The following is a 27187-nucleotide window of genomic DNA, read 5'->3' as shown; positions in this document are numbered from 1 at the left end:
AATGAAATCATACTTGCTCTCTCTCTCTCTCTCTGCAGTATAAATGATCAAGGAGTCCTTTTTTGTGAATAATAACAAGAATAAATAAAAAATAACTTTTGGTTATCGAAAAAATATAGAGAATTTAATAATGTCTTTTAAAGACTGTGTAAAGTTTAAAAAAACAATGTTAAAATTTTTTTCAAAAAACAACAATAAATTGTATATATATTGTCAAACCACAAGCCATTTTTATATATCGTTGTTATTAGTAAAAGAAACCTTACATTTACACTATACACAGAGAGAGAGCAAGTCTGGATTCCTTTTTTTGTGAATAATAACAAGAATAAATAAAAAATAACTTTTGGTTATCGAAAAAATATAGAGAATTTAATAATGTCTTTTAAAAACTGTGTAAAGTTTAAAAAAACAATGTTAAATTTTTTTTCAAAAAACACCAATAAATTGTATATATATTGTCAAACTATAAGCCATTTTTATATATCGTTGTTATTAGTAAAAGAAACCTCACATTTACACTATACACAGAGAGAGAGAGCAAGTATGATTTCATGCACGTACAGTTAGAGCTGCTCCCTCTATTAATACCAGTACAAGCTAATGTCAGATCTTAGTATAACGCAAGTGTTCTGTGCTAACATACAATGATTTCACGCATGTATAATCAGAGCTGCAATACCTGGAGTAATGGCACAGTATAAAATGGATGCCACTGCTGCTCTTAGAGTAGCACAAGTGCTCTATGCTAGTATAAAATGGCTGTTGACATCAATGGGGCGGTGCCCCCAAAGGGGTGGGGACTCCAAGTGGGGTGGCGTCTTCCCCTCCCCTCCCATAGGGTCATAAACCTCAATTAAACGCGACATCAATGCCAAAGTAAAAGTCAAGGACAAATCAATCAAAACCACATCAATCTTAATCAACTTAATTGACCTTAATTGGTTTAAATGTTTCAGAAACTGTACTTAAATGTTTCAGAAACTGTACTGGACCCTCCTCAGGATTAACTTAATTTCATCCTCATACTGCAAACAAACACCACATAACATGCTTTCACGAAACAATGTTACTTCCATGTCTTCTCCGCTACATCATAAAGTGCTTTTTTTCACCTTTCGATGAACACTGTTTCAAGTAAGTATCATCATTAATCAGTTTCATGGGAATCGTGTGATAAATGACAGTCAATTTTTCCCTTTCTATTCAGTGGTTTTTTTCGAATGTTCATGCTTGTTGTTTCATTCATTTATCAGTATTATGGAAATCGCGTGATTGATGACTGTCAATTTTTTTCTTTCCATTCAGTGGTTTTTTTCCAATGTTCATACTTGTGTTTTCGTTAATTTATGAATACAATCACTCTCTCTGTTTTGTTGCTCCACTATCGTAAATGCGTGCTTTTTGCCGGGCCTTTTATTGACCACTGTTAAATATAGTAGACAGCAAGTGCACATTGTTCAGTTACGTTCGTCAGTGGAAGTCAGCATGACGTCTGAATGTTTTCTTTATCGTGAAAGTATTATAGAAGGAGTAGATCTGACACAGTGAAGGGAAAAGGCATACATAAGTTCATCAAGAGGATTAAGACGAGAAAGGATGGTAAACATGTTATTTTCACGAACTGTACTGCTGCTGTTGTTCCCGTGAAGTGCAGGAAATCCTTCTAGAAGGATCATTATGTTATAACGAGTGCGTCAGAAAATGAAGTTGCACATCTGCAGATCGTAATTTCAAAAATTTTACCTTAAAAGAAACTGTTTATTTTGTGGGTAAGACGCAACACAGAATTGCACGAAAAATTTTGTGAAGAAACATATTAAGGAAAAAACTCGGTATTGCCGTTATAAAGGTATTTTATAAATCATTAATAGAAATGGTGACATAACGGAATAACGACTGGGGCGCCCAATCAAAATTTAGAGTGCGGCACATCGAAGATATTCTTGTTGCTGTTGGTAGATACCATGTTAATTAGCTGAAATTTTTTTCAAATCTGATGTTGCAGCACACGACCAAACGATGATGAGGTATCTGTCTAGGTGAATTTCATTGGTGAGCAATTAGAAACAAATGAAGATGAATGACAATTCGCACTCTAAGACATTCTGAAGAATTATAATGGATACTTCCCGAAAAACGAGACAATACAGATACGGCTGTTCTAGAAGTTCTATGAAAATTTGTAATTCGTTGGAAAAATAAATCAGCACAATCAAATCATGATAAGCTTTCGGAACAAAAGCTATTCCATCTTTTCCGAAACGTTGTATGAGGCCAGAAGCAAATTACCAACAAGAGGAATGCATCTGAACTAGCGATTCTACTGCTGTAATTCTGGAGTGCGTTAGACCAGGAAGTGCAAACGCATCTTCCTTCAGAAATGTTCCGAGATAAAGTTGAAAGTGCCATCCAGAATCAACGAAATTGCTTCTTAGAATGAGCATTTGCCCGAAAAAGAAAGGAGACCGTTGAAATCTAAAGACGACAATCGACTGCCTTTCACATACTGTTATTTCAGACCGGTATTGCCTGGTGAAACGTTGTTGTGATGCCTCGTGTAAGGAGGAGAAATGCGTACCATCACGTTTCCGACTTTGATAAAGGTCAAATTGTAACATATCGCGATTGCGGTTTATCGTATCGCGACGTTGCTGCTCGCGTTGGTCGAGATCCAATGACTGTTAGCATAATATGGAATCGGTGGGTTCAGGAGGGTAATACGGAACGCCGTGCTGGATCCCAACGGCCTCGCATCACTAGCAATCGAGATGACACGCATCTTATCCGCATGGCTGTAACGGATCGTGCACCACGTCTCGATCCCTGAGTCAACAGATGGGGACGTTTGCAAGACAGCAACCATCTGCACGAACAGTTCGACGACGTTTGCAGCAGCATGGACTATCAGCTCGGAGACCATGGCTGTGGTTACCCTTGACGCTGCATCACAGACAGGAGTGCCTGCGATGGTGTACTCAACGACGAGCCTGGGAGCACGAATGGAAAAACGTCATTTTTTTGGATGAATCCAGGTTCTGTTTACAGCATCATGATGGTCGCATCCGTGTTTGGCGACATCGCGGTGAACGCACATTGGAAGCGTGTATTCGTCATCGCCATACTGGCGTATCGCCCGGCGTGATGGTATGGGGTGCCATTGGTTACACGTCTCGGTCACCTCTTGTTCGCATTGACGGCACTTTGAACAGTGGACGTTACATTTCAGGTGTTTTACGACCCGTGGCTCTACCCTTCATTCGATCCCTGCGAAACCCTACATTTCGGCAGGATAATGCACGACCGCATGTTGCAGGTCCTGTACGGGCCTTTCTGGATACTGAAAATGTTCGACTGCTGCCCTGGCCAGCACATTCTCCAGATCTCTCACCAATTGAAAACGTCTGGTCAATGGTGGCCGAGCAACTGGCTCGTCGCAATACGCCAGCCACTACTCTTGATGAACTGAGGTATCGTGTTGAAGCTGCATGGGCAGCTGTACCTGTGCACGCCATCCAAGCTCTGTTTGACTCAATGCCCAGGCGTATATATATGCTTTTTGCGTAACACGAAAAAAGCAGTAGAAATCTCTCAAGACAATTGTTTTATCCAACTTGTGTCCAACAACGTGGACGTTTTTATTGACAAAATTAATAATTAATTTGTTCAGCACCCATGCAAACAAACGTCTTGTCCTTTATATAATGTCATTCTGTTAATTATATTGCTTCCAAAACTACATTGGTGTGCAAAACGTAAGGACGAAAGTAATTTTTGCATGATCTGTCACTGCCAAGTAACATAACTCGATGAAACCTGGACTATACACAGAAGGAACTGCTACAGTATAGTACAGAAGGTAATTGAAAGAAATGCTCATTGAGACGAACAGAAATGACAGTTTTATTCAAAGATAATAATTACACTGAAGTCACTGCGATGCATAATGTTCCTGAACCTTACAAAAGGCGGGACATGGTTCTTAATGGGGGGTGTGATCACCATGGACGGCAACGCACGCCTAGCAACGTGCTCCCATGCTAGCCTTGAGGTTGGTAAGGAGTTCTTGCGCGTTCCATACCTCGATCAGCGTTGTTGACGTCTGGTGAATGGTCGCTGCTGCGTGTGAACGTGTTGCAGTACGTCTCCCTCACGCATCCCAAACGTGCTCGATGTTTTTAAATCGAGGGAAGACGCAGGCTGTCCCTTTCGCCGAACACCGTCTCGTTCTTGCCGAATATCCTCTCGTTTCAAGACGTTCGCTGTTCGATGAGATAGCACAGTGTCATCCATAAAAATGAAGTCAGTGCTGGATGCACCCCTGAAAAGATGCACATGAAGAAGTAGTATACTGTCACAGCAACTTCGACTGGATAAGTACACCGTGTTCAAAGATTTGGAGGTCAGTACGCCCAGGAAATACTATCCCCCCACAACATAACACCTGGACCACCAAAACAATCATGTTCGAGGCTGATGCTGCAGCCAAGGCCATAGTCCATCTCAGTCGGCCCGCCTCTTACTCTCTTCCCTCGCAAGATATTCGTAATTTTCTCTATCGGCGTATCACGCCACTTTGGTATGACCATTGGTGTTCGATTCATGGGAACAAACTCAGAGAAGTCAGATCTCTCCCAACAGCCCGGTCGACTTCCTCCCGGCCGTCTCGCCGTGAGGAAGTAATGTTTGCTCGGTTGCGAATAGGGCACTGCCGCTTTAGTCACTGCCACTTGTTGAGTTGTGACCCTGTACCCAGCTGTCTTTTCTGTAGCCGGCCATTAACAATCAAACATTTCCTGATCCTCTGCCCCTATTTTAGCCACTTACGTCTCAAGGTCGTGCTGCCACCCGCTTTGCCGGACATTTTTGCGGATGACCTGCGAGCTGTGGCTGGCGTTTTAAGTTTGTTTAAAAGCAGAAATATGACAAAAGAGATTTGATTTCTACCTGGTGACTCCGGTGCCTTGTCACCGTCGTTTAGATATTCTTCCGTAACGTCTTGACGTTTTAGATTTGTTTTTTCTTCCTTTCTGTATTGGACCTCGAACAGTCTTTTACCTTCGCTGTCCCAGCATTCTATGGTTCTATACTGGGCACTTATGACCTTAGATGTTTTGCGCCCTAAAACCCCACACAAAAAAAATCATGTTCGACAATGGTCCTGGGTACATTATGTGTTCCCACATCTCGCTATATGAGCGTACATCCTGCATTGTTGAACATGGTCGTTTTGATGGTCCACATGTTATTGTGCGGGGTGTCATAACGCTGTATGGGTGTGCTAACCCAAATCTCTCAACACGGCACACTCATCGATCCACGTTATTGTGACAGTAGCCTTCCCATTATTTATCTCTTCAGGGGTGCATTTGGCCGTGACTTCATTTTTATGGATGACTATGCATGACTGCATCTAAGTGCAGTGGAGCAGCTCTTGAAACGAGGGGACATTTGGCGAATGGACTGGCCTGCCTGGTTCCTTGACTTAAATCCGATCGAGCACGTGTGGGGAGCATTGGAGAAGCGTATGGCAACATGTTCACCAACGACTATCCAGCAGTTGTCAGGTGCGCTGGTCGAGGTGTGGAACGTCCTACCACAAGACCTCCGAACCAACCTCGTGGCCCGCATGGGAGCACGTTGCAGAGTAGGCACTGCTGTTCATGACGATCACACACGCTATGAAGAATCATGCCTCGTCTTTTGTAATGTACAGGGCACCATCATTAATCGCAGTGACGTAAGTGTTTGTATTGTCTTTAAATAAAAGTGTCATTTCTGTTCGTTTTATTGCTCATTTCTTTCAGTTACACTGTAGCAGTTGTTTCTATGCTTGGTCAAAGTTTCAGTGAGCTATGTTTTTGTGGCAGTGGCACATCATGCGGAAGTTTTTAGACTTCATGAAAACCCACTTTAATGTTCTACAACTTTTATCTCATGAGTTTTGCAGCAGACCGTTCAATTCTCAGATATTGGACTATCAAGTAAATGAAGGAAAGTATACGTTAAAAAAGGAACAGAGAGATTATCAAACGGCGCACACCAGCCGTTCCTCTCTCCTACATAACATTACCTATGATAAACATTTAAAAAAATACTCACCACGATAATGGAAACAATTTGCGCATTTTCAGGAAGAGCGACGACGACGGTAGTTTTAGGTTGCTGCCGTCTGAACGGGTGTCTTCTCACTGCGCCCAGCCTCAGCAAGTAAGACAGTTAGGGTCGCCCTCACGTGTGGAGAGCTCTACTTGAACTATCTAGGACTCCAGACAAACCACGTTCCATTGAGGCTCGGTCCACACATTGGCGCTAATGTCGTCGCCAGCCGCGCGGGATTAGCCGGGCGGTCTGAGACGCTGCAGTCATGGGCTGTGCGGCTGGTCCCGGCGGAGGTTCAAGTCCTCACTCGGGCATGGGTGTGTGTGTTTGTCCTTAGGATAATTTAGGTTAAGTAGTGTGTAAACTTAGGGACTGATGACCTTAGCAGTTAAGTCCCATAAGATTTCACATACACACATTATTGTCGCCATTGCTGGCTCATCGCTGCCGCATTATTCTCGCGCACTACGTTACGCTGGCAACAGCCGCAGTTTGAAAACACCCTAATTTTGAAATAAGGATTACATTGCAGTCGATTTTAAGATCACTTCTCCCTTCTTTTTTTAGCTTTGTGAACACTTCGGGAGGGGTTTGACCCCTCAAACCCTTCCTCTGGCTACGTCTGCGCCTATTGATGACGGCACAGATAGCCGTCCAAAGCTACAGTGCTTTGTTCGAAATACGGTGGCCTCTAACCGAGAAGAGTTTAATCAAGGCACCATTGACACCGGTATTCACTCCTTACAACGCGTTGAAGCTAGACGTTGAAAGCTCCAGTGTTTAACTCGAAATGACGTTGACTGTCGTTCTTTGGCCCTGATGACAATGGTAGAGATAGCTGTCGAAAGATAGAGAGTTTTATTCGAAACGATATTGACAGTGGTACCTTACTCTTGACGCCATATAAAACTCGCTCTTTTCGTTTGGAGCGACATTCACAGTACTACTTTACTCCCAACGACGATGACGGAGATAGCTGTCAAAACCTCAAGTGTTTTATTCTCAACAACACTCCAGTGGCTTTACTACTCCTGATGATGATGACGGAGACAGCTGTCGAGCGCTCGAGTGTTTTATTCAAATTGACGTGGCTTGTAAATCAAGAAGACACGCCCAACTGTGGTATTTGCTCCTTATAATAGTGTTGGAGACAGCTGTCGAAAGCTCGAGTGTTTTACTCGAAATGACAGACTGTAGCTTTTTGATTCTGACGACGATGGCAGAGATAGCCGTCAATGGTGTTTAATTCAAAACGATGTTGACAGTGCTTTTTATTCCTTTTGGCTATGACACATAGCTGTTTGGTCTCTGTAATAAAAAACTGAGTAGAAGGATCAACAAACGAATTTAAACTGATGTCCTGTGACGATCAAGAACGAAAAAAAAGGTTTTATCCGAAATAACATTGACAATTTTTTTTCTTCTGATGACGATGATGTGGAAAGCAGTCGAAAGTTCGATCGTTTCATTCAAAATGATAATGACTGTGGATTGTTCCTCTCGATGCCGATGGTGGAGATAGCCGCCAAAATCTCGAGTGTTTTATTCGAAATCACGGCGCTTGGAACACGAGAAGAGTTTGTCCCGTATGCAGCTGACTGTGATATTTACTCCTGATCGCAATGGTGGCGTTAAAAGCTCAAGTGTTTTATTCTATATGATGTTGGCAATGGATTTTTTACTCCTGTCGATGATGGTGGAGACAGCCGCCGAGAGCTCGAGTGTTTTATTCGAAGAGATATTCACAGTGGTTTCTTTCTCTTGACAGCGATAGTGAAGATAGCAGCTGAAAGCTAAGTGATTTATTCAAAACGACATTGACAGCGCTTTTGTAGTTCTGACGGCGATGGCAAGTATAGCGATCAAAAATTCGATCGTTTTATTTGAAACGACATTGACAGTTGATTTTTACTCCTGGCATGATGGTGAAGATAGCCACCGAAAGTTCGAGAGTTTTATTCGAAACAACATTGACAGTGTTTTTTTACTCCTCACGACGATAGCAGGGAACTCGGGTTATCCGGCCGTGTCTCCAACAATCTGTCTGCACTCCGCACCGAGCAGCGTACCAGTATTATTGCTTGATTTTACACCTGTCACAACAGGTCTGTGTCACGCTTCTCATGCATGCTTAGTTGTATTTATGAAGTGTAAGATATTCTAAAGACTAAAAGTGACTAGAAATCAGAAAAGGAAACCTGTTGTGCGCACAATCGAACAGATACTAAATTTTCTGTAAAGTCTTGACAAAGGTGAACCAATTGTTAAATTAGCCGTTGAAATGCGTATCGTTGTGACAACCATTAAAGACTGGGAAAAGAACCGAAAAGATCTGAAGCTTTTTCGTTAACTGTAGATGGTGAAAATGTTTTAGAAACTAGAAAAGCATTGAAAAAATCAAACTTTGGGCCCTTGGATGACGCATGCGTAGCTTTGATTTTGTGAGGAAAGACGTAAGGGAACCCTACTATCAGGCATTATCATAAGAGAAAAAGCTATTCAGTTGCAGCAAAAACTTGGAGGTAAAGAAGACGTATTCCAAGCAAGTAAAAGGTGGTGGAGAAACCGTCACTGCTTTAGGCAAGTTGCTATTTCAGGTGAGAAACTTTCTGATGATGATGCAAGTAGGGAGTTTGCTGAAATAATTTGAAAAAAGTAGTCTCTGGAAATAAACTGGTAGCTAATCAGTTATACGGTATTGACGAGACTGGACTAAACTATAAAACGCTCCCCCAAAAACCCTTGCATCAAAGAACGGAACAGTCACAGGAACGAGTCTAGCAAAGGACAGGCTGACAATCGCAGCATGCAGCATCGCAAGTGGTGAGCATAAATTGCCATTGTTCATAATCGGAAAATTTAAGAATCACGTCGGCATTTTCTGTTCATTACAACGCTAAAAATGGTGGTGGTAAGAATGATGTTTTGTTTAAAGAATAATTTTTTGATGTACACACATCAGAAATGTTTTGCATCACCTCCATTCACAGAGTTCCGGAAGCTGTACAGAAAACTGGAATAGAGATCAGCATAAACATCGTTTTCGCTCTTTTTATTGCTCATGAAAACCACACATTGCGTGTTGTACCACCATACAGCGAGACATTCAGAGGTGGTGGTCCAGATTGCTCTACACACCGGTATCTCTAATACCCAGTAGCACGTCCTCTTGCATTGATGCATGCTTGTATTCGTTATGGCATACTATCCACAGGTTCATCAAGGCACTGTTGGTCCAGATTGTCCCACACCTCAACAGCGATTCGGCGTGGATTCCTGAGAGTAGTTGGTGGGTCACGTCGTCCATAAACAGCCCTTTTCAATCTATCCCAGGCATGTACGATAGGGTTCACGTCTGGAGAACATGGCCACTCTAGTCGAGCGATGTCGTTATCCTGAAGAAAGTTATTCACAAGATGTGCTCGATGGCGGCGCGAATTGTCGTCCATGAAGACGAATGCCACCTTGCTGCACTCTCTGGGCAGTGTGTCTAAGGCGTTCAGTCTGACCGGGTTGCCTCCAAACACGTCTCCGACGATTGTCTGGTTGAAGGCATATGCGACACTCATCGGTGAAGAGAAAGTGATGCCAATCCTGAGCGGTCCATTCGGCATGTTGTTGGGTCCATCTGTTGTACCGCGCTGGATGGTGTCGTGGTTGCAAAGTTGGACCTCGCCATGGACGTCGGGAGTGAAGTTGCGCATCACGCAGCCAATTGGGCACAGTTTGAGTCGCAACACGACGTCCTGTGGCTGCACGAAAAGCATTATTCAACATGGTGGCGTTGCTGTCATGGTTTCTCCGAGGCATAACACGTAGGTAGCGGTCATCCACTGCAGTAGTAGCCTTTGGGCGGCCTGAGCGGGGCATGTCATCGACTGTTCCTGTCTCTTTTTATCTTCTCCATGTCAGAACAACATTTCTTTGGTTCATTCCGAAACTCCTAGACACTTCCCTTGTTAAGAGCCCTTCCTGGCACAAAGTAACAATGCGGACGCGATCGAACCGCGGTATTGACCGTCTAGGCATGGTTGAACTACAGACAACACGAGCCGTGTACCTCCTTCCTGATGGAATGACTGGAACTGATAGGCTGTCGGTCCCCTCCGTCTAATAGGCGCTGCTTATGCATGGTTATTTACATCTTTGCGCGGGTTTAGTGACATGTCTTAACAGTCAAAGGGACTGTGTCTGTGATACGATACCCACAGTCAACGTCTATCTTCAGGAGTTCTGGGAACCAGGGTGATGCAAAACTTTTTTTGACGTATGTATTTGTGACGTCTGTTGAAAAATACTTGAAATCAATAAACCTTCACCCCGTGAATATTTATTGCTAGACAACGCCCCAGGCCACCCCTCGGTGTGTGAACTTCAACAAGGTGACATGAAAGCTACATTTTTGTTCCCCAAATGACTTCAATAATCCAACCAATGGGCAACGGTGTTACTGAGCAGTTAAAACGACGTTAGAGGAGGGAATAAGATAGCGCTTTGTTACAGAGAACACAAGAGGGTTGTGATCTTTTTGAAGCAATGAAAGGCCTCAAGGTAAGAGATGCAATTTATACAGTCGCTCAAGCTTGGCTAGAACTCAAGAAAAGAACTCAAAAATCGTGGAATAAAGTTTGTCGTAGCCTAAACTATGAGCAAGAACCTCCATCATCTAATGAGTCAGACTCTGAAGCTTTAGTCGCTGTTTTGCAAACCCTTCGGAATGATATCCAGCATACCTCTGTAGAGGAATGGGTAGCAGAAGGTTGCCGCTGTTACCAATGAAGAACGTGAAGATGATAAGATCATCGATCTTGCTTTGCAACAGTATAGTGTTGAGCAGGAGGAGTCAGATGATGAAGAAAAGGAAGAAGACGGAGAATCAGACACGCTGCAGCAAAGCCTGCGCTGGAGACTGCCCTCAAATATTTGGAACAGCAAACGGGTGTAGCTACGGACATATTGTGGGCAAAGAAGTGGCGTGATGCAGTCGCAAAGTAAAGGTTTAAGGAACTGAAACAAAAAACATTTTACTCTTTTGAAAATTTGTTATCGCTACGATGGTGATTAAATTGCAAAGGTAGCAGAGGTACCGACCGGTTCATGCTTAACGGCAAAGCTGCTTTCCTTATGACGTCATTAATGTTAGTTAATCGACACCACATATACAAAACACTGCCAGTATTTCTCAAAGCCAATATCTCAGACTATCACTCGGCGTTAAATCCTGAGCTTTCTGGGGTCGCCGATTATGATATGCTGTATACTTTCTTCATAATTTTGCTAAATAATTTATATTTAACTGACGTTATATTTAATTCAATGCATTATGGATACCTGGTGCGCCAAACGTTTTGTCTGGTAAATTGGCTGGTCGCCGAGCTACAGTAGCTAGTCGCCAAGTTGTAGTACCACGTTCAGTTGTGTCGTTCATCCAATCACATGTATCTCTGTCAAATCTGCATTCTCCTTTCCTAACTGTAGCACGTACTGGAGTTGCTGAAAAATGTGGAAGTAAAAACATACTTTCAAATGGAAATACCTTAATGTGAAATGCATAGCAGTGTTCTAAATGACTAATTATAGAAGAAACTTTTGAAACATTTGATGTTTAAAAGGTATTCGAAAAGAACTGCTTACTTGAACAAGCACCATCAAATAGTGTGATGTCATCAAAGCCTATAAAACCATTTGCTCTACTTGATCCCCAAGTACCTTCTATAATAATCTGTGAACAAAAGAGTCATTCATTAACATATATATATATACATAACACGTAGCAATATGTCTGCTGTAATACTTATGTATTAGATAAATGACATTAACGTGTTTAATCAAATGTCCTAACAGTAGAGCAGATATTCTGTTTGATTAGTCAATATTTTACTGGAGAAATTCAAGTAATTTGAACATTACAAATTTCAGCACTTACTTCTAACATGTGGTTCCAGTAAGAAGGTAATCAACTATCTGCTGTATATTTAATCTGCAAATTTACTAATTTAAGGGTCGTGTCTGAAAATAATGAAACTGTCTACAATGAATGAAGTAGTTTAATTATGAAGTATATTATTGGACTACTTTTTCTGTCCTGCCTACAGTGTACTAGAAAAAAAAGACATCAGAGATTTCATCCCAGTATCGTAGGTTACCAAGAAACATACACTCCTGGACATTAAAATTTCAACTTCGTGAAAGTGGCATGCAACAAACTTTAAATTGCCATAGCACACTCTGCTTGCCCTACATATAATTTTTCTAATTGAATTTCCGTGAATACCACTTTATGCATAATAGTTAGTTGTACTTTAATGTACATTGCTATCGTAGCTGTGTTATTACAATTATAATCTGTACATAGAAATTGTTTTATACAAGCAAAAAAATATAAAATTGCAAAACACAAAATGAGTTGTTGGATACTTTCGACAAATTTCCCTTTACACAGGTACGAGGGCAGTTCAAGAAGTAATGCAACACATTTTTTTCTCGGCCTATTTTGGTTGAAAAAACCGGAAATTTCTTGTGGAATATTTTCAAACATTCCCGCTTTGTCTCGTATAGTTTCATTGACTTCCGACAGGTGGCAGCGCTGTACGGAGCTGTTAAAATGGCGTCTGTAACGGATGTGCGTTGCAAACAACGGGCAGTGATCGAGTTTCTTTTGGCGGAAAATCAGGGCATCTCAGATATTCATAGGCGTTTGCAAAATGTCTACGGTGATCTGGCAGTGGACAAAAGCACGGTGAGTCGTTGGGAAAAGCGTGTGTCATCATCGCCGCAAGGTCAAGCAAGACTGTCTGATCTCCCGCGTGCGGGCCGGCCGCGCACAGCTATGACTCCTGCAATGGCGGAGCGTGCGAACACACTCGTTCGAGATGATCGACGGATCACCATCAAACAGCTCAGTGCTCAACTTGACATCTCTGTTGGTAGTGCTGTCACAATTGTTCACCAGTTGGGATATTCAAAGGTTTGTTCCGCTGGGTCCCTCGTTGTCTAACCGAACACCATAAAGAGCAAAGGAGAACCATCTGTGCGGAATTGCTTGCTCGTCATGTGGCTGAGGGTGACAATTTCTTGTCAAAGATTGTTACAGGCGATGAAACATGGGTTCATCACTTCGAACCTGAAACAAAACGGCAATCAATGGAGTGGCGCCGCACTCACTCCCCTAACAAGAAAAAGTTTAAAGCCATACCCTCAGCCGGTAAAGTCATGGTTACAGTCTTCTGGGACGCTGAAGGGGTTATTCTGTTCGATGTCCTTCCCCATGGTCAAACGATCAACTCTGAAGTGTATTGTGCTACTCTTCAGAAATTGAAGAAACGACTTCAGCGTGTTCGTAGGCACAAAAATCTGAACGAACTTCTCCTTCTTCATGACAACGCAAGACCTCACACAAGTCTTCGCACCCAAGAGGAGCTCACAAAACTTCAGTGGACTGTTCTTCCTCATGCACCCTACAGCCCCGATCTCGCACCGTCGGATTTCCATATGTTTGGCCCAATGAAGGACGCAATCCATGGGAGGCACTACGCGGATGATGAAGAAGTTATTGATGCAGTACGACGTTGGCTCCGACATCGACCAGTGGAATGGTACCGTGCAGGCATATAGGCCCTCATTTCAAGGTGGCGTAAGGCCGTAGCATTGAATGGAGATTACGTTGAAAAATAGTGTTGTGTAGCTAAAAGATTGGGGAATAACCTGGTGTATTTCAATGCTGAATAAAACAACCCCTGTTTCAGAAAAAAAAGTGTTGCATTACTTATTGAACTGCCCTCGTAAATCAAGGAATGTTTCCACCATCCAGTTTCCCAAGGATCAATCAGTGCTTGTTGTTTGTTAAAGTCTTCAGCCTGAAGACCAGCTGGATGCACCTCTACACACTGGATTGTTCTGTGCAAGCATCTTCATCTTTGAATAGCTACTGCAGCCAACATCCATTCGAACCTGCTTACTGTATCTATGCCTAGGTATTCTTCTACAATTTTTACCACCAGAATTTCAAAAAGTGTAGTCCAGTAACATTGACAAAAGTGCCCTGTAAATCTAGAAATGCTATAAACGTTGATTGCCTTTCTTTAACCTTTCTTGTAAGATACATCGTAGGGTTAGCAGTGCCTCGCGTGTTCCCAGATTCCTCCAGAACACAAACCGATGTTCCAACAAGGTCAGCTTCTACCAGTTTTTCCAGTCTTCTGTAAATAAATTGTGTAACTGTTTTGCAACCATGGCTTACTAAACTCGTGAAATTTCCAGTAGAAAAATTATATGTATGTCTGTTGCATGTCACCTTCATGAAATTGGAATTTGAATGTCCAGCAGCGTATATTGCTTGATAACCTACAATGTTGGGAATAGCTCTTTGATGTTTTACAGTACATCGTAAGCAGGACAGAAAAGTAGTCCAGCAATATGTTTGATACTTAAACTACGTCGTAAACTGTAGATAATTTTATTATTTTCAGACATGGCCCTTGCAGTTGTGAGTTCACACTTGTGAACATCAGCTTCCCTGGAATTGGAATTAGTATGTTGTTCTTAAGTCTGAAAGTATTTCACCTGCCTCATGTTCAGGGTGTCCCACTAGAAACAGGCCCCACAAACATGTTAGTAATTCCGCTGAAATTGCATAGTGTTATTTATGACGTTTGACGTGGCAACACTCCACTCTGCAGCATCGTTTGACGCAACAGTGTGTTTCCCCGCATCGCTATGGCTGGAGTTCAGTGTTAAATGTTTAGTGAAAATGTATCGCTATTCTGTCGAAGAGCGCGTGCTTCTTGTGAAGCAATAGTGGGTTACTGGTTCCATTAAGACAGTGAATGTCTGTTGAACGCTTTTGGTGACCAGTGTATACCGCCTAAATGCTGCATAAAAAAGTTAGTGAACAAGATGGAGAGCCGTGAAACGGCGGGGGATGGCCGCTATTACCGGAAGAAAAAGTGACTGGCGTGAAACGATAGTTGACCTCTCCCACAAAGTCTGTTCGACGCTTATCTCAGGAATGTGGCACGTCACGAAGTACATGCTACAGAGCTGCGAAGAAAGCCGGCATGTATCTATACAGGTGGTTAAGGAACTGAATTTCAATGACAAACACAAATGGAGCACATTTTGCCGTTGGTTTCAGCAATTTATTGCTCAGGGGCCAGGAATATTGCAGTATGCATGATTCAGTGATAAGGCGTAGTTCTACTTCTGCGGCTACGTAAACTTTCAGAATACACGTTTGTGGTTCAATGAAAATCCACATGCACTTGTCGAGTAGCTCCTGCATTCACAAAAGATTGGTGTGTTCTGTGCAGTATCACAGTGTCGCATCATCGGATCAATTTTTTCTCGTCTACTGTGACAAATGCAGTTTGCATCGAAATGTTTTGGGAATGTGTGACCGAGTTGGACGATGAAGAACTTGCCCTCAGCTGGTACCAACAAGATGGCGCCACGTGCCACACATCTCGAGTCACCTCGAATAATTTTTCCTTGGCAGAATGATTTCGCAAGGACTGTGGCCCCCAAGGTCACCTAATTTAACACCACCTGACTAACAGGCAAGGTATACAGAAACAAACCACACAATTTGGAAGATTTACGAGAGAACATCATCTGTGAAATCCAGGCAGTGACAGCAGAGATTCTGGCAGCTACATTCGAGGTATCGTGTTAAACTGGGTTTACTACAAGTCGAGGACAGTCACTTCCAGCACCTTTTGTGATTCGCCTTTATTTCCCCATGAACAAGGTATGACATGCTCATTCCATTTTAGTTCCTGATTTTTATGCAAAATCTGTAAGTATAATTTAAGGAAATGTTTGTTTGTGGGACCTCTTTCGAGTGGGACACCCTGTATCTTTCACACCAGGTGAAATAGTTTGGTCATGACTGGCTCTCCCAAAAATCTCAATAATTCTCGTCTACCCCGTGGGCCTTTTTTCTACACCTACATCTACATACATACTCTACAAGCCACCATAAGCTGCGTGACGGAGGGTACCGTGTACCACTTCTAGTCGTTTCCTTTCCTGTTTCACTCGCAGACGAAGGAGGGAAAAACGATTGTCTTTATATCTTGGCATAAACCCTAATTTCTCATGTCTTATCTTCGTCATCCTTACGCGAAATGTGTGTTGGCAGTAGTAGGATCATTTTGCAGTCAGCTTCAAATGCTGGTTCTCTAAATTTTCTCAATAGTGTTTCTCCAAAAGAACGTCGCCTTCCCTCCAGGGGTTTCCATTTTGGTTCCCGAAACAGCTCCATAACACTTATGTGTTGTTTGAACATACCCCTAATAGGTTTTATCAGCCTGCCTCTGAATTGCTTCGATGTCTTCCTTCAATCCGACCTGGTACGAATCCCAGACGCTCGAGCAGTACTCAAGAACAGGTCGTACAAGCGTCCTATATGTGGTCTTCTTTACAGGTGAACCACTCTTTCCTAAAATTCTCCCAATAAACCGAATTTGACCACTCACCTTTCCTACCACAGTTCTCACATGCCTGTTTCAACTCATATCACTTTGCAACGTTACGCCCAGATATTTAAACGACTTGTCTGTGTTAATCAGGACATTACTAATGCTTTATCTGAATATTACGGGTTTGTTTTTCCTGCTCACCCGAATTATCTTACATTTTTCTACATTTAAAACCAGTTGCCAATCATCACACCAACTAGAAATTTTGTCTAAGTCATCTTGTATCATCCTACAGTCACCCATATTCGACATCTTCCTACGTACCACAGCATCATCACCAAAAACCGCAGACTGCTGCCGCCAGATCATTTACGTATACAGAAAATAATAGAGATCCTATCACACTTCGCTGGGGCACCCCTGATAAAACCCTTTTCTCTGATGAACACTCTCCGTCGAGGGCAACATACTAGATTCTATTACTTACGAAATCTTGGAGACACTCACATACCTGGGAACCTATTCCACATGCTTGTGCCTTCCTTAATAGTCTGCAGTGGGGTATCGTTTCAAATGCTCTTCGGAAATTTACAAATATGGAATGTACCTGTTGCCCTTCACTCATCCAGACTTGAGGTATACCATGTGAGAAAAGGGCAACCTGAATTTTACACGGACGATGCTTTCTAAAACCGTAATAATTCGTGGACATGAGCTTCTCAGTCTCTAGAAAATGTGTGGAACTCAGATTATGTTATAGAATTTTGCAGCAAGTCGACGTTAAGTATGTTGGCCAGTAATTTTGAGAGTCTCCTCCTTTAGTCTTCTTACATACAGGAGTCACCTGCGCTTTTCTCTAGTCGCTGGGGCTTTGCGCTGGGCGAGAGATTTGCGAGAAATTCAAGCCAGGTAAGGGGCCAATACCGCATGGTACTCTTCGTAAAACTAAAATGGGATTCCGTCCGGACCTGACGACTTATTTATTTTCAACTCTTTCAGTTGTTTCTCTACGCTGGGGTTGCTTATTACTATGTCGTCCATACGGGACTCTGTGCGATGGTCAAACGACGCTACGTTTGTATGATTCTCCTGGTTGAAAAATTCCTTAAACGCGAAGTTTAAAACTTCAGCTTTCGTTTTGCTATTTCAACTACCACACCAAACTGATCAACGAATTAATGGATAGAAGCCTTAGAACCGCTTAGCGATTCTTCATAGGACCAGAATTTTCTTGGGTTCTTGGCCAGATCTTTTGCTAAGGTAGTTGTATGCTTCATTCACCGATCTTATCACAGACGCACGAATCTCTACTGACTTTTGCCTGTCGTCATTTGCGCGTTCTCTTTTGAACCGAGAGTGCAACAGTGTTTGCTTCCTCAGCATTTTCTGAATTTCGTTGCTAAACTACTATACGTTTTTTGGACGGAATCAACCTACTTCGTACATACTTGTCTAGAGCACGATTTACAGCCTGGTTAAACTTTGTCCATAATTCCTCTATGCCCATCAGGCTGGAACTAAATGAGCCCAAATCATTGTCTAAAAGAACAACTGCTCATCTGTTTTCTCTATCAGTAACACTCACTTAGTTTTCTTGACTGATTTATTAACTTTCGTAAACGTAGTCGCTATGAGGACATCATAATCACTAAACATAAACTCTATATTGACGCCATCGATAAGATCCGTCTATTTGTAGCTACAAGGTACAAAATATTTCCATAGCATGTGGCTTGCCGAACTAGCTGCTCAAGACAGTTTTCAGGGAAAGTGTTCAAAGCTGCTTCGCAAGACTGACTGCCTGTACCCCTGCAATGAATCCATAGATGTCCCAATGCATACTCAATAGCTGAAAGTCGCCTCCAACTAGTGGTGTATGATTTAGATATTTAAGCGCTACTTCCCGTAGAATTTCTTTGAGTGACCCTGAAACTGCCGGTAAAAAGATTCAATAATTAACTTGGTTTCACCTGAACCTGTTATCCGCGACCAGGTAACTTCACTCTCACATTCAATTTGAACCTCAATAGAGACAAACAATACTTTTGTCGACTGTCCTTCCGATAAACTTTCATGATTTGTTAAATATCTCAGAGCTTTCTACTTCTAGTTTTAGCCAGTTCTCGGTCCCAAGAATAATTTGAGCTTGAGAACTTTCCTGGAGAGCAATAAGTTCAGGAACTTTGTTACGCATACTTCTCCAGTTTAGGGATAAAGTTTTGACAGTCGAAGTGTTTACTCTGAACACAACCTGATTTCACTGGAGAGTATTCATCAGAGTACCTCGAACTATCTCCTAGCCTAAAAAACCTCCATGTGCACACATACTCTGCTACCCGAGTAGCTGCCTCCTTTGTCTACTGCATTCCTGACCCATCAAGGGGAGTCCTACAGTTCCCTATCCGATAGTGCAGGTCTAACAATCTGCAGCTAAGGGTGTCAAAGAGCCTACAAAGCCTTTGAGACCCTTCACTTAGCCCCAAAGGAAAGGACCTCGATCAGTTCTGCGAACATTGCTGGAAATTGCAAGTTCTGCTTGCACCCTGCGTGTGAGGCCAGCTGTCTTTATCACCTTAGCTAGTCGCCTGTGTGAACTGAGGATGTCCTCAGAACTCATGCAACAGACGTCGTTGGTAGCGACGTGAGCCACAATTTGCAGACAACAGCACCCTACATACTCAATAGCTACAGGCAAGACTGCTTCCACATATCAGATGAGGCTGTCGGCAGACATACTGAGTGCACATTGGCTTTCTTTCCAGCCTTGAATGCTACCTTCCTAAGGGGCTCCATGAAACACCTAACGTTAGAGCTCCTGATAACTAGCAGGCCCCTGTCCCTGTGTGCCTGCTTGGATGCTTCTGAAGGAATGGTCACCTGCTCTCTCACAGGGTGTAGGTGAGCTGAGATGTCCAACCTCAGTAGTAGGGTAAGGAGAGAACGAGTGCACTGTGTGTCACCGAAGACGTCATTGATGAGTCGTGGGAGTCCCTCACCCCCAGCTCCCTCCATCCCAACACTCCTCCTCTAATGAAAGTCAATTGCCCTATGTGTAAAATGGTGGGAAGTTCAAATTTTGCTGGGAAATTCAAAACTGGCGGGATTTTCAGAAGACGGATGAAGTGGCCACGCGGTTTGAGGTGCCATGAGCTGGCCGGTGTGGCCGAGCGGTTGTAGGCACTTCAGTCTGGAACCATGCGATCGCTACGGTCGCAGGTTCGAATCCTGCCTCGGGCATAGATGTGTGTGATGTCCTTAGGTTAGTTAAGTTTAAGTAGTTCTAAGTTATAGGGGACTGTTGACCTCAGATGTTAAGTCCCAGAGTGCTCAGAGCCATTTGAACCATTTTTGTTGCGCCGTGTCATGGATTGGGCGGCCTTTCCTGCCGGAGGTTCGAGTCCTTCCTCAGGCATGGGTGTGTGTGTTGTTCTTAGCATAAGTTGCTTAAGTTAGTTTAAGTAGTGTTTAAGTCTACAGACCAATGACCTCAGCAGTTTGGTCCATTAGGAACTGATATACATTTTTGATTTTCAGAAAATAGCCAAACTGTGCTAGTGTGGAAGTAGGGCTGTTGTTGTCCTAAGTACAAATGGACAGGAAATTCAAAATGGTGGATGCTCATTCACTTGGAATACTGGGACAGGGAATCTGAGACTTGTAATATTGGCACAGTCAGAATACAAGATGAGGAGGCAAGATGGCTGACCTCGGTAAAATACGGCTGACACAAGATGACTGAACTGGAATTCTCGTACAGTGCTAGTATGACATCACAACCTAAGACTTGAAATATTGGTGCAGTCTTGCTATGATGTCAGAATATACGATGGCGATGGAAGATTGCCGACCTGAGATACTGACCCTGGTTGTATGACATCACAATTCTGCTCAGACCTGTTGTACCACATATAACAGTGTGGAATTCTGGGATACTGGCACAGACTTGAGATACTGGTATAGGTTCTATGACATCAGAATCGAAGTTCTAGGATACCGGCATGACAACTTCTGAGATAAAGGATGTTTTCACAGGTCCAACCCTGTCTGCAAACCTACTTGACATGTTTCCCACAGCCGGCCGGTGTGGCTGAGCAGTTCTAGGCGCTTCAGTCTGGAACCACGCGACCGCTACGGTCGCAGGTTCGAATCCTACCTCAGGCATGGATGTGTGTGATGTCCTTAGGTTAGTTAGGGTTAAGTAGTTCTAAGTTCTAGGGGACTGATGACCTCAGATGTTCAGTCCCATAGTGCTCAGAGCCATTTTTTTTTGTTTGTTTCCCTCAGTTGATGTTCACTCAGAGGTGTGTGATCATTGCTTCTCCTAATTAAATTTGGTTCTTTCCACTTTATAACTTCAACATCACACCCAGAGTGAAAGGCTCACAACCAGAGGTGTATGGTTACTTACAGAATGCCTGCATACTGCTTCTCCGAACTCCAGTTCCTCTTACTCGTCCTGGAGTCGCAATGGTGACAGTTCTGTGCACAGAGACGTGACATGCATACTGTTGATTCAACTGCCTCACACGCAGTGGAGGACAGCACTGCAGCCACAACCCTTGTCCTAAGTTTAACTCCACGTGAGCTACGTTTAAAACAACTGCAGTGAATAGGATAGCAACAATTCATCTTCGTTTAAACAAGGCCAGGAACAAGTCCCCTTTCCACAGTCACAAAATTCTTGGTCAAAAAGTCCACCCAAAGCCGCTAAGAGCCAGGTCACTGCACACCACTGCCAACATTCGAAGACAGGGTTTCTGGGCTCGCCATGTCAGGTAAGCCATGAGACTCTCGAGTTAAAATGATGAGAAACATGAAAATACTTGTTCTTTACCGCAAGCATGGGGTAACAGCAGAGGGAATGAGAGAGGAAAGCTGGGCTTGAAAACAGTAGAGAGTAGCTCGAGCCAAGTCTACTCAGTAGAGAATGTGCTGCTATATTTACCATTGAGAAGCACTAGACAGTTGCCCCAGCCAAGTCTGTTCAATAGGGAATAAGAGAGGAATGCTGGGACAGGTAGTGGCAAGCACCAATAACCTGTTGTTGTTGTTGTGGTCTTCAGTCTTGAGACTGGTTTGATGCAGCTCTCCATCCTACTCTATCCTGTGCAAGCTTCTTCATCTCCCAGTACGTACTGCAGCCTACATCCTTCTGAATCTGCTTAGTGTATTCATCTCTTGGTCTCCCTCTACGATTTTTACCCTCCACGCTGCCCTCCAATACTAAATTGGTGATCCCTTGATGCCTCAGAACATGTCCTACCAACCGATCCCTTCTTCTGGTCAAGTTGTGCCACAAACTTCTCTTCTCCCCAATCCTATTCAATACTTCCTCATTAGTTATGTGATCTACCCATCTAATCTTCAGCATTCTTCTGTAGCACCACATTTCGAAAGCTTCTATTCTCTTCCTGTCCAAACTATTTATCGTCCATGTTTCACTTCCATACATGGCTACACTCCATACAAATACTTTCAGAAACGACTTCCTGACGTTTAAATCAATACTCTATGTTAACAAATTTCTCTTCTTCAGAAACTCTTTCCTTGCCATTGCCAGTCTACATTTTATATCCTCTCTACTTCGACCATCATCAGTTATTTTGCTCCCCAAATAGCAAGACTCCTTTACTACTTTAAGTGTCTCATTTCCTAATCTAATTCCCTCAGCATCACCCGACTTAATTAGACTACATTCCATTATCCTTGTTTTGCTTTTGTTGATGTTCATCTTATATCCTCCTTTCAAGACACTGTCCATTCCATTCAACTGCTCTTCCAAGTCCTTTGCTGTCTCTGACAGAATTACAATGTCATCGGCGAACCTCAAAGTTTTTATTTCTTCTCCATGAATTTTAATACCTACTCCGAATTTTTCTTTTGTTTCCTTTACTGCTTGCTCAATATACAGATTGAACAACATCGGGGAGAGGCTACAACCCTGTCTTACTCCCTTCCCAACCACTGCTTCCCTTTCATGTCCCTCGACTCTTATAACTGCCATCTGGTTTCTGTACAAATTGTAAATAGCCTTTCGCTCCCTGTATTTTACCCCTGCCACCTTTAGAATTTGAAAGAGAGTATTCCAGTCAACATTGTGAAAAGTTTTCTCTAAGTCTACAAATGCTAGAAACGTAGGTTTGCCTTTCCTTAATCTTTCTTGTAAGATAAGTCGTAAGGTCAGTATTGCCTCACGTGTTCCAGTGTTTCTACGGAATCCAAACTGATCTTCCCCGAGGTTGGCTTCTACTAGTTTTTCCATTCGTCTGTAAAGAATTCGTGTTAGTATTTTGCAGCTGTGACTTATTAAACTGATAGTTCGGTAATTTTCACATCTGTCAACACCTGCTTTCTTTGGGATTGGAATTATTACATTCTTCTTGAAGTCTGAGGGTATTTCGCTTGTTTCATACATCTTGCTCACCAGATGGTAGAGTTTTGTCAGGACTGGCTCTCCCAAGGCCGTCAGTAGTTCCAATGGAATGTTGTCTACTCCGGGGGCCTTGTTTCGACTCAGGTCTTTCAGTGCTCTGTCAAACTCTTCACGCAGTATCATATCTCCCATTCCATCTTCATCACCAACAACCTATAACCCACAAAACACTTTCCCACTCCCACTCCCACTCCCACTCCCACTCCCACTCCCACTCCCACTCCCACTCCCACTCCCACTCCCACTCCCACTCCCACTCCCACTCCCACTCCCACTCTGGATGGAATTTGAAAATTAAGAGATGCACATTTATCCTCCTGACAGTGGACACCTGGGCATGGGGAGGGGGGGAGGAGGAGGAGGAGGAGGAGGAGGAGGAGGAGGAGGAGGAGGAGGAGGGGAAAAAAGGAAAAGAAGAGAAGAGAAAAGGCAGAAGCATTAGGGTATTATGCTTGGATAAATCTCCACAAAAATAAATTTTGGGTGGAATGGACTGTAGCTATTTGCTGACAATAACATAACCAACATCACAGAGCCATCAAACATGTGAACTTTTATGTATCAGGTGTGTGCCGACAGCATTTGAGAATCAAACAGGCTTATACTTATCTACAGCCCAAATCGTAGCCATCAAAAACATGGTAAATATAGACAATGAAAAACAGTGACATCTTACAAGAGTAAGAGCATGTATGCTTCGTATTTGAAGCATTTAAACACAAAATAATTTCAGTCGTATCAGATGCTAGACCTCAGCGCACCCTGTCGACATGGTTCAGAGACTAGAGGTGAATAGAACCTGAGCCTTCCACCTAATGGGGAGTATGACGTTCCCAGCATACTGGGGGTGTGAATTACGTGATACAATGCAAAGCCTTACTGACGGGACCCTGTGTGCTGGCTCTCCAAGCAGGCAGCTGGTGGTTGAGAGCTCTCACTCCATGAGCTGCAGTGGGCTTCACTAACATCTTCTAAATAATTCTCTTTATAATACTAAACAGTGTTCCACTTCACATCAGGCTCTGTCCGCTCCCCTCTCCTCTACCTCCTGTACATGGCAGATATGACCAAACCCCTCCCTCCAGTCCACCTCCTGCAGTATGCCAATGACACCATTTTTCTTGCCCCCACTCCTACCCTTCAACGGTTCCAACGCCTTCTCCAGAATCACCTAGACCTTTTTGCTGCACTGTGTAACCAGTGGCTCCTTAAAATCAATCCTTCCAAGACCCAGGCAATTATCATAGGTCATACCACTCGCTCTTTCCGGCTCCTGGATTGTTCTCTTACCATCTGCGCACGTCCGGTCTGCCTCTTCCCCACCTTCACCTACCTTGGACTCACTATTGACCATCACCTCACCCGGATCTGTCTCCTTAAACTCCTCTCTGGCCAGACGTGGGGGTTGAAATCCATGTGGATCCTCTATGACCTGATTCCTTTCCACCATCTGCTCCTTTTCCTTGAACATATCCACGTCATCTACACCTCCCGCCAACTTGATCCCCCTCATCCCCTGGTCGCTCCTCTCCTCTCCTCTCCAACCCCTGCCCTCTGCCACGCCTTCACCATTGTGTCCCCCCCAACCCTCCGACTCTACACCCTTCATCTCCATTCCCAAGGTGGCTTCCATCACCTCCTCCTCCCAAATGATGCCCTCTCTCCTCCCATTTATCCCTCCTATCAACTCTGATCCTCACTTCCCCCTCCCTCCCTCTGTCCTTTTCCTGGGCTCCCTCTCCCACCTTCTGTCCTGTTTTTTCCCTGCCTACCCTCCCTCTGACTGCCTTCTCTCCCCCGAGTCCTTTTGCTTTCCCCTCCACTACCTTCCCCAATCCTTCTGCTTCCACTCTGTCCCCCTTTTTTCTATGTCCTCTCCCTCTATCAGTCCCCCCCCCCATTTTCCTCGCCACTCCCCTTTTTTCCGGGTCCTCCTCCGCCCCATCTGCCGCCGTGTCGCCTCTGTAGTGCTGTGTAAAGTGAATGTTCAGTGCTGTGTGTCCATTATAAGTGTTGCGAACAGCCACCATACTGTCACTAGTTGTGTTTTTATCTCGTGCGAACAGAAACCAGACTGTCGCCATGTTTTTCTAATTGTGCCTGTCTACTTACTGCATGTCTTCATCCGTATTGTCAACGCCGTGTTTTTATATTTTAAATTCCGCAACTATCCGCCATTTTACAGTTTTTTTTACAATGTCACTGTTTTATCACCTGTTTTTATTTTTTGTTTATATTCTCATTACGTTTTTCAACTTTTCTCTTGGCTGTACAACGTCCTATTACGTTGCCACCACCACGCCCCCCACCCTCCCCCTTTACCTACACCAGAAGACATGGTCTGGGGTGCGATTTCGTGTGACAGCGGGAGCACGTTCGTGGTTATTCCACGCACCCTGACTGTAAACTTGAACTTCAGTGAGGTGATTCGTCCTTTTGTGCTGTCACTCATGAAGGAATTCCATGGTGTGTTTTCCAACAGGGTAACGCTCGCCCACATACCGCTCGATCACTAGATCTGTCTCCAACCGAGCACATAGGAGACGTTATCGGACGTCCACTCCATCGTTACCCGCAACCAGCATTAACCGCCGCTGGATTGACAGACCAAGTGCAACAGGTGTGGAACTCCATCCCACAAACTTGACATCAGACACTCGTGCAACACAATGCATGCACGATTGTGTGCTTGCATCCAACATTCTGTTGGTTATACCGGTTAATGTACCAGCATTTCACATTTGCAGTGACTTACCTCACGCTGTGATCTTGTAATGTTAATCACTTACATATGTCACCTAGACAAATGTATTCCCCCAAGTTCATTACGCTATATTAATTACTTTTTGGTGTTGCGATTTTTTACCGTCAGTGTATTTCTCAGACGAGTTTAAGGAGGCAATTAAAGACTTGGTAATGGAGGGGATCTTCATCAGCTGCAAGGCGACGATGAGAACTGTGATGACTGGAGAACATTTTTATTGTATGGAAGAGGTTTTTGTTAAATTGACCAGAAATTTTATGTAAGAATTAGTCACTTTTTCTATACGTGACAAATTATGTTGATGGTTCGAACATTATGCATTTCAGTCAGATTACTAAATAACCAAAATCAGATAGCCAAACCATTAATTGAATGTGGTACTTAATATATTTGCTCAGCGTAAAGTTATATTTTTTTCAATATATCCAGGGATACTAAATAGCATTTCAGTTTAGTCTGCATTAACCGAAAATTATTTCACAAAAACTATTTGTATGTAATATAGTCATACTACCCTTTGATTTGTGACATTTCCCATGCGTTCGTGAAATAGGTCTTGCAAATGGTGCTGGGACGACGAAAATCAAAAACAGTCTTGACCGAAAAATAAATAAGCAGTTTATTAGCACCTAGTCCAAAGATTCGTTTACTCTTTTCGAACTTGAACTCAAATGTTTCAGCTGAAATGAAACGATCGTGTGGCGTTATTGGCCAAGGTTGTTCGGCCGCCTGGTACAATTAACAATGTTGTACGAATATTACACACTCCTTGTATCTACGGGTATTTTAGTGACTATTACTTTATTTTTATTATATCGTTTTTCAGAAGTAAAATTTTAAGATAAAATAGGGCTACATACATTGTAGTTGTTAGGTTGCAGAATACGAGCTTGTGCATAATGCCATTCTGGCCCTTGGTGGTTATATAGACGCCATATTGGAAGTGTAGTAGTGCCAGACTTGTCCATGCTTCTCGTATAAACAGTTAATGCTCCCAAGCTTGGACCAGTGTTATCTATAAAAGGCTCGTTCAAAACATACCTGTAAAAACGAAAGAACAGTAGTTGATGAAGTTGTCTTAAACATTGTCTTAGTGCTTAATGGTGGAATGATGTTCATTAAATGTAAACACATAACCCAAAACTGAAAACTAATGTAGTCAGAGAAACAAGAAAGTTGCTAACTGTGAAAGCTAAAATATTTTACATCTACAGCAATATATGACAGTAAGTACTGCACCTTCAGTGGAAATCTGGAGTGACATTGCAGAGATAATAGCAAGTTACTGAGTTCGTTGGATTGAGAGCTGGAGGAAATACGAAGCAACAATCAAAAGAATCCACTATGGCTTCAATTAAAGAGCAATTAGCAGAATGTCTCTTACTTCACAATGAGATAGAAAATGCATGCTCCTGACTCTCACATTACAATGTGACATAAATGCGCCTGACTGCAGCAAATAATTCCTTT

The 27187-nt window shown here is 43.1% G+C and overlaps 1 protein-coding gene across 2 annotated transcripts in view; it reads right to left on the bottom strand.

The window, feature by feature from the left end:
* The window catches only part of LOC124555548 (MAM and LDL-receptor class A domain-containing protein 1-like), a 399742-nt gene that overhangs the window by 65508 nt on the left and 307047 nt on the right, over nt 1-27187 (bottom strand). For both annotated transcript variants that reach the window (XM_047129504.1, XM_047129503.1), the window contains exons 13-15: nt 26578-26758; nt 11737-11824; nt 11434-11595 (exon numbers count right to left, since the gene is read on the bottom strand). In XM_047129504.1, coding sequence (XP_046985460.1) covers nt 11434-11595; nt 11737-11824; nt 26578-26758 — 431 coding nt within the window. The remainder of the gene's footprint in view (nt 1-11433; nt 11596-11736; nt 11825-26577; nt 26759-27187) is intronic.

This window comes from Schistocerca americana, chromosome X (assembly GCF_021461395.2).
Source record: "Schistocerca americana isolate TAMUIC-IGC-003095 chromosome X, iqSchAmer2.1, whole genome shotgun sequence".
Taxonomy (NCBI): Eukaryota; Metazoa; Arthropoda; class Insecta; order Orthoptera; family Acrididae; genus Schistocerca; species Schistocerca americana.
The sequence above is the reverse complement of the archived record's forward strand: the minus strand, read 5'-3'. Positions and strand labels throughout refer to the sequence as shown.